We start from the raw sequence: 6938 nt of genomic DNA, 5'->3' as shown, positions 1-6938 counted from the left end.
GGGAAATGAACCCGGACATCCGAGGTCCGACACGAGCGCGCTTCCCCACTCCACGGATCTGGCTGACTAAAGGTGTGGTTAGTGCGGCCATTCGTGAGCGCGCTTATGGACGCGTTCATGAGATTCCAATTTCTAAAAACAGCATAATACTTCCGCATTTCCACACATAAGGAGTCTTGACTGTCTGCCGAAGTTTGTTTTTCCTTGTCCGACATGATGAAGCACATCAAGTCTCAAATTATTGACAACACCAGAAGATATATAAGAGGCATCTTAGGCCTTGACCGGGAGAAGGCCGTTGACAATGTATCCCATGCTCACATTCTGAACTCCATCTCGGAGCTGAATTTGGGAGACGCCCTCCACAGATACATAAGCTCGTTCCTCAGAGATCGCAAGGCCACGCTCAAAATCAGTGACCTCAAGTCCGACAATTTCAGTTTGCGCACCGGAGGCACGTCACAAGGACCGGTAGTCTCACCACTGCTTTTTTAACATTGCCATGATAAAACTATCGCAAATGTTCTCCATCATATAAGGGATCAATCATACGCTCTACGCTGATGACATCACAATCTGGTGCACCGGAGCAAGCGAAGGAGCAGTTGAATTAGGCTCACGAGAGGCTGTAGATCAAACAGAGATGTACCTGGAAAATACGGGGCTTAGATGCTCCCCGAGCAAGTCTGAGCTCCTTCTATGCAGGCCAGTCAAGAGCGGTCCCAAACGTAGTGGCTGGAGGTTTCCTGCCTTACGTTTGGGACCTCTCGTTTGTGAAATAAACATCAAACTCTACACTAAATGCGGCTTTACCATCCCCAGAATAGACACCATTCGGGTCCTCGGCATGTTCATCGAATAAAATGACAGTAACATTACCACGCTCAAAAAGCTCACAGCCAAGACTGAGAGCATGACTAAACTCATCAACAGAGTCTCGAATAGGCGTGGAGGCCTTCTGGAAGACAACCACCTGAGGTATTTCCAGGCCTTCCTCATGAGTCATATAGTTTATGTGGCAGCCATGCACAATAGCTATAACTCCGAGAAGAAATGGTTAAACACGCTCATCAGAAAGAGTAACAAAAAATACGAGGCATTCGGTTACGAGCGAGCATAGACCTCCTTATGCAACTAGGCGTGCACAAGACATTGGACGAGATAATCGGGGCCCAGAAGTCAACCCGATTGGCCCGTCTATCCTCTACCCCGGCTGGAAAGAAGATCGCGGCGCTTCGTCGGATCAATCATATCCTCATGGAAGTGCGGAAATATGAACTCATAAGATCAAAGGAACAGCATACGAGTCGCACCGTTCCCCCTAATGTTTATCCTCAACACAATGCAAGCAGGTGCAGGGCAAGAGCCCTCGCCCTCCTCAAGCATACCAAAGACGATCCCTACTCGGCATGTTTTGTCGATGCAGCCTAATATGGACAGTCGTCTAACCTTGTCATTGCTGTCGTTGATCACAATAGACAGATAGTGAATGCGGTTTCCCTGAAGTGCTCCACACAAACCTGAGCGGAGCAGGTCGCATTTGCTATAGCATCCCTAGATAAGAGCAGATCACAAATCTTCACTGATTGGAGATCGGCGGTCAGGGCTTTCTCTTCCGGTTCCATCGATGCGGAGGCTCACTACATTCTCAAGAGCAAGATAACCTCTCCGCACACCATCACGTGGTTTCCGGCGCACCTCCAACCCCCAACTTGACTCCTTTCCCAATCTCAATGACATCGCCCACTCCCAAGCGCGCGCACTAACCCACCGTGCGGGAGCAGGGTCGAGCTCAGACTCCTGGGTTCTCCAGTTTCGGCACAGACTCACTACTTTCAGCGAAATTACTACGCACTATCACCTGGGTAGGAGCACTTATCCTCCCTTTCATAGCAAACTGGCTAGACCTATGGCGTACACTTTAGGCATGCTTCGGATTAAGGCCTATCCAAACCTGGCCCTTTTCCATACGATAACTCCAGAGGTTTTTAGCTCTACTTGCTCCGACTGTGGGGCTGTAGCAATCTCGCACCCATGCTCTGGCGATGCCTCTCGTTACAGGGATCCAATAGCATCACGGTAGAAGAATGGAGCTCTGCCATCCAGAGCTGAGAACTTTCACGGCAAACTTGGGCTGTCCAGAGAGCCCACGATGCGGCGGTTAGGCACGGCCTACCAGTCCCCACGGGGGAGCGGCCCGCATCTCTGCCCTAGGGCACAGCGTTTCAGGACCTTGTAAATAAAGTTTTCTGTCTGTCTGTCTGTCTGTCTATCTGTCTGTCTGTCTGCCTGCCTGTCTGCCTGTCTGTCTGTCTGTCTGTCTGTCTGTCTGTCTGTCTGTCTGTCTGTCTGTCTGTCTGCCTGTCTGTCTGTCTGTCTGTCTGTCTGTCTGTCTGTCTGTCTGTCTGTCTGTCTGTCTGTCTGTCTGTCTGTCTGTCTGTCTGTCTGTCTGTATGTCTGTTGTCCTATTTCTTTGATCGCACTGCCCATTTATTCAGTCTTGCATTGTCATTCCAATATAACTGTTTTGCCCATGAGTTTGCTCATTTGTTTCTTAGTGGTTGACATGTCTTTCTTTTTTCTACCACCCTCGGAGCGTTTTCGCTATCCTTGGATTGCCATACAGCAGTGAGTAAGAGCTAGAGGAGGGTCACGCTCCGGTGGCGTGCGGCCACAGCGCAGTTGTCCAGGCCAAAACGCAGGGCGTCGCATAGAGGAAAGACGAAGGTGAAGAAATAATCAATTTGTCGTATATTTACGTCTGAAAACCATATTCCTTGTATATGCTGCAGGTTTATCGTACAAGGTATCGCAGAATTAAAACAACCGCAATGCAAAACGTGCAGCATGTGACATATATGGCCGCAGCTATTTCGCGGATTCCGCAGCGTTGACTGCATAGTAGGAAACACCGTAAATTGGGTCCATGCAGTCTGTGCTCCTGAGCCAAAATGGTCCAAGGAAGCGCCTTTTTCAAGAAATGCCGCACATGCTGAAAGCCAATCGATGTCCACTCGAGACACCGAGAAATCACATAACACGAAAACACTCTCCTGCTGCTGTACTGTCGCTAGAAATTTGAGAGTCCGGCGACGTTTGTTCCACAGAAGAGAACCGGCGTACTCTGCCCGCAGCAAAACGCTACAATGAAAGAACCTTCGTTGGCAGCTACGATTAAACTTCATACGAAAGGTAACCTCTAAGAAAGCGCAGATCCTCTCAAATGGGGGTGAGTCAAGTGAACTTTTCTCATCACTTGGAAAGACTGACTGTTAGTTCTTTGAGAAGATTCGCATCGTGGCCTTCATATAGGGCGGCGTTCTTTTTTTTTTTTTTTTCGTTTGAGTTGCACCACTGCTGAACTTCTGTCTCCCCGTAGAAAACGCAATACCTTCATCAATTTTATTTTTTCTTTATTTTCCAGACTGCACCACGTCAACATTTTTCAGTGCAGGGATCTGCGACAATTCCGCTTTATGCTACGGAGATTGAAGGAAGTTCATTTGGAAGGATCCTCTCGGCGCCCGACAGCCGGCCTGCCGGTCTGCCTGCAAACACAAAATAATAATTTGATATAAACGAGGGAGCAAGTAGGGCTAAGCCGACTTCTGAGTTCTTCACCAATGTTTTGGGGGCCTATTCGTACCATACGCTAACTTTCGATTCTGTTTTAGACTCCACATCGTTTGAAAGCAGGGACTCTTAGGCGACGAGCACTGACGGCAGGCGCCTTTGAGGAACAACAATCTGGTTGAAATTTCTGCAAATGTACGTGATACGCAAATTCCAACAAAAGTAACTGCTACACTGTGTAGTAAATCATTGCTTGAACTAAAGTACTTTACTTATGTTATATATTTTTGCGTAATACAGATTACTTGTTTATGATGTCTTTCTCCTGGAAAATATTTTTTTTTCAAAGCAGAACGTATGAGCAACCTGATTAAAAGAGTAAAAATGCAGCGCGAACCACGCGACATTCTAGAATAGCATTAGTAGTCAGCACTACTTTTAAAGAATGCCGCACACAAGAAAATGCGCATATCCCCTAATTGGAAATGCCATGGCGACACGACGACATAATAGTGACGTATGTACGGGTCATTGGCATCGTATGACAACAGAATGGTGCGTTTTCGCGCGTAGCATTTCTGTACAGCAGCGTACAGGAGGACTCCCATAGTTCATACGGTATTATGCAAAAATATTTCCTGTCCTTCGAATAAAATCAAAACTATGTAGCAATATTGTTATGGAATGATAAAAGTGGAAGGAAGAAGATCGCGAGACGCTGACTGCTGCGTGCTTTTGTTGCTGGTCTGCCATTTTAACTACACTGACTCTGCTTGGGCATATATTGTAAATACAGTAAATATTGAACACTAAGATTATTAAGGAGCTGGAAAAGCCTGACTAAATGAACAGGCCATAAGCTTGGTCAGCTTTGCCCAGCTGTCCAAAAATGTATGGCATGGCGAGTGACAAACCTGAAGGAAGTTCTGTAAATCATAAGAAGTAGTACGTGGACTGCAATATTCAAGTTGTTTATACAATCCCGTGCTCTTGGGGAAAGGTTTACGTAGGGCAAACAAATCGATGTTGAAATATCAGTTCGAGGAACCTACGCTCAATGTAAACAATGACACTGGTTTACATTTGGCGGTTCATTGCCGCTTAAAAATGTGTAAAGCCGGTTTCGATAAAACTGATATTTTGTATATGCATAGAGCGCAAGTACAAGGCAAATAATTGAAGCAATTTACGTGTTTTAGAGGGTGACAAATGCACCAGACAACGCTCGATAGCTTTGTCACAGACAGAAGGTGTCTTACCTTCAGGAGTTTGTGCAAATCAGTTCTTGATTAGCCAGCTTTGCTGTTACACCGTGTATGTTATTTTCGCTTTTTCATGCACGCTTGAGAGGGTCGTTGCTCTCCTTTCCGCGTAGTTTTGTACTTATTTTGTTTCTTTGGAATAAATTGTTATTTGCGAGTAGCGCCGGTGTTTGTAGTTCTCTCTATCTCGTCTACGTCTTTTTCGCCTACGTCTTTTTCGCGTACGTTTTAGTTAAGATGGAACCATTTGGCACCTGTCTCACGTTAGTTGTGATTTCGCCTGACATCATGACCAGGCCAAAGAAGAGCTGCTTATACAAGGGGCGCTATAAGATAAAGCTATTCCAAACATTTATATTCGAATTCTGCAATCAGCCTTCCCCGATGGGTGAAAAAATATGCGAGCCGTCACCCACGCCGCCTGTCCTTGACGCGACGCCACCAAACTCGCACGAACGCCCTATCTGATATATGTGTACATTCAATTTGCAAGATTGCAATGAACCAACGAAAAATAATTTCTCATTCGATGCCTTTTCACCGGCCGCTATTCGTCAAACGTTTTCGGGCTGTGCCCACATTGCGTTTTGCACACACCACCATAAAACCACGAAAACTCCCCGCTTCATTGTGACGTATACGTGTTAAGGGGCATTAATATGCCAAACCAAAACACTGTTTTTCTGAATAGCTGGAGACTGCCCCATTCCGAAATTAATAGAATATAGCTGCCTGCCAATCGCTGTGGCACTGCCTATTCGAAGCTGCCAGTATGCATGGATTTGTTTGGGTGTAATAAAGGATCTTGTTTTTCAGTATAACGTCATCGAGACCTTTCGGCACGCAAACGACATCGTTGTGCCAATTCTACTTTGTTGAGGATTTCTAACCTTCCGTTGCACGCTGCGCGCAGAACTGGCACCCTTGCTGTCGCCGCGGATCCTGCGACCACAGCTGCTGTTCTGTGATGGCACCCTCCCATTTGCTGTATGGTTTCCTCGATGTTCGTTGGACCATGCCAAGTTGGCCTGTTGTCGCCTCATTGCTTACGGTCCTGAGTTCCAGCTGCTGCCAGTGAACTGTTTCCATGAGCTTGGCCTTTGCCAGAGCACTCGCTTTCCTAAGGGTAGCATCCATCTGGAGCACTTCTGACAGCTCTGCGTCTTCGAGGCCGAGAACAAATTTGCCGCGAAATCATTCGCTCTCCGCATTCTTCAAATTCACTGCGGTCGGCAAGTTCATGCAGGGATGTCGCAAGGTTGTCCACACTTTATCCGATGTCTTGCTTCCGGCGATGGGAGATTGCGCTTTCATACATTATAATCTTCGTGTCCGGAAAATGGGCGTCAAAACTTTTCTTCGCTATCTCGCAGCCTAAAAAATGTATCTAGCCTGCTGCCCATGTTGTACAATAGCGTTCTCACCTGAGCTCCCTCTGTTCTTTCTTTGAGCCCCGACACATAACGGTAGTCATCTAATGACATAATCGATTATGGACATTCGGAAGTCCACTTGAATGACTTCCAGTTGAATTGATACCAGGTCATTACTCACGTCTTGATTAAAGATGAGAATTTCTGATTTCTTTGTGTTCAACTTCAGTGCTAGATTCGTCACTGCATAATATCCTCAAGACTAAATTTCTTCCAATGTCAGATAGAAGCACTATGTCGTGGACATATATAAGCCCAGGCACAATCTGTTGCACCTTTTGCCCATTACGAATGCAAGATCGATCAGAAACCAATTAAGTCTTTTTAAGTGACCTTTCTATCTACGGGCGCAACATAAAGCCTACACAACATTGGAGATGGGAAAAAGCCGCGCTTCATTCCTCAGGGAATTTTTAGAACTGCATTGCATTTACAGCCTTCCCACAAGTTTTGTATTCAGTTCTCTGTATACAAGGGATGTTCTGAAAGTAATTTTCGTCATTTTTTCAAAGATAAGATGGTGCACCGGGTGAAACAAATATTCGCCACAAGAATCCATGCCCGCTGGTGGTTCAACGGTGGAAGGAGGTCAGCGGAGGAGGAGGGATGCATAAGCAGAGCGCTCAAAGAAGACAGAGTAGCAGCAGACTGGCGGGTCCGAGGTTATTGG

The 6938-nt window shown here is 46.4% G+C and overlaps 1 protein-coding gene across 1 annotated transcript in view; it reads left to right on the top strand.

The window, feature by feature from the left end:
* Window positions 1-213: 213 nt before the first annotated feature.
* The window catches only part of LOC140219567 (uncharacterized), a 50119-nt gene continuing 43394 nt past the window's right edge, over window positions 214-6938 (top strand). Inside the window, exon 1 of the mRNA XM_072289454.1 lies at window positions 214-454. Within this exon, the coding sequence (XP_072145555.1) occupies window positions 214-454 (241 nt within the window). The remainder of the gene's footprint in view (window positions 455-6938) is intronic.

The sequence above is a fragment of the Dermacentor andersoni genome, chromosome 7 (genome assembly GCF_023375885.2).
Source record: "Dermacentor andersoni chromosome 7, qqDerAnde1_hic_scaffold, whole genome shotgun sequence".
Classification (NCBI taxonomy): domain Eukaryota; kingdom Metazoa; phylum Arthropoda; class Arachnida; order Ixodida; family Ixodidae; genus Dermacentor; species Dermacentor andersoni.
This window is presented reverse-complemented; position numbering and strand designations above follow the sequence as displayed.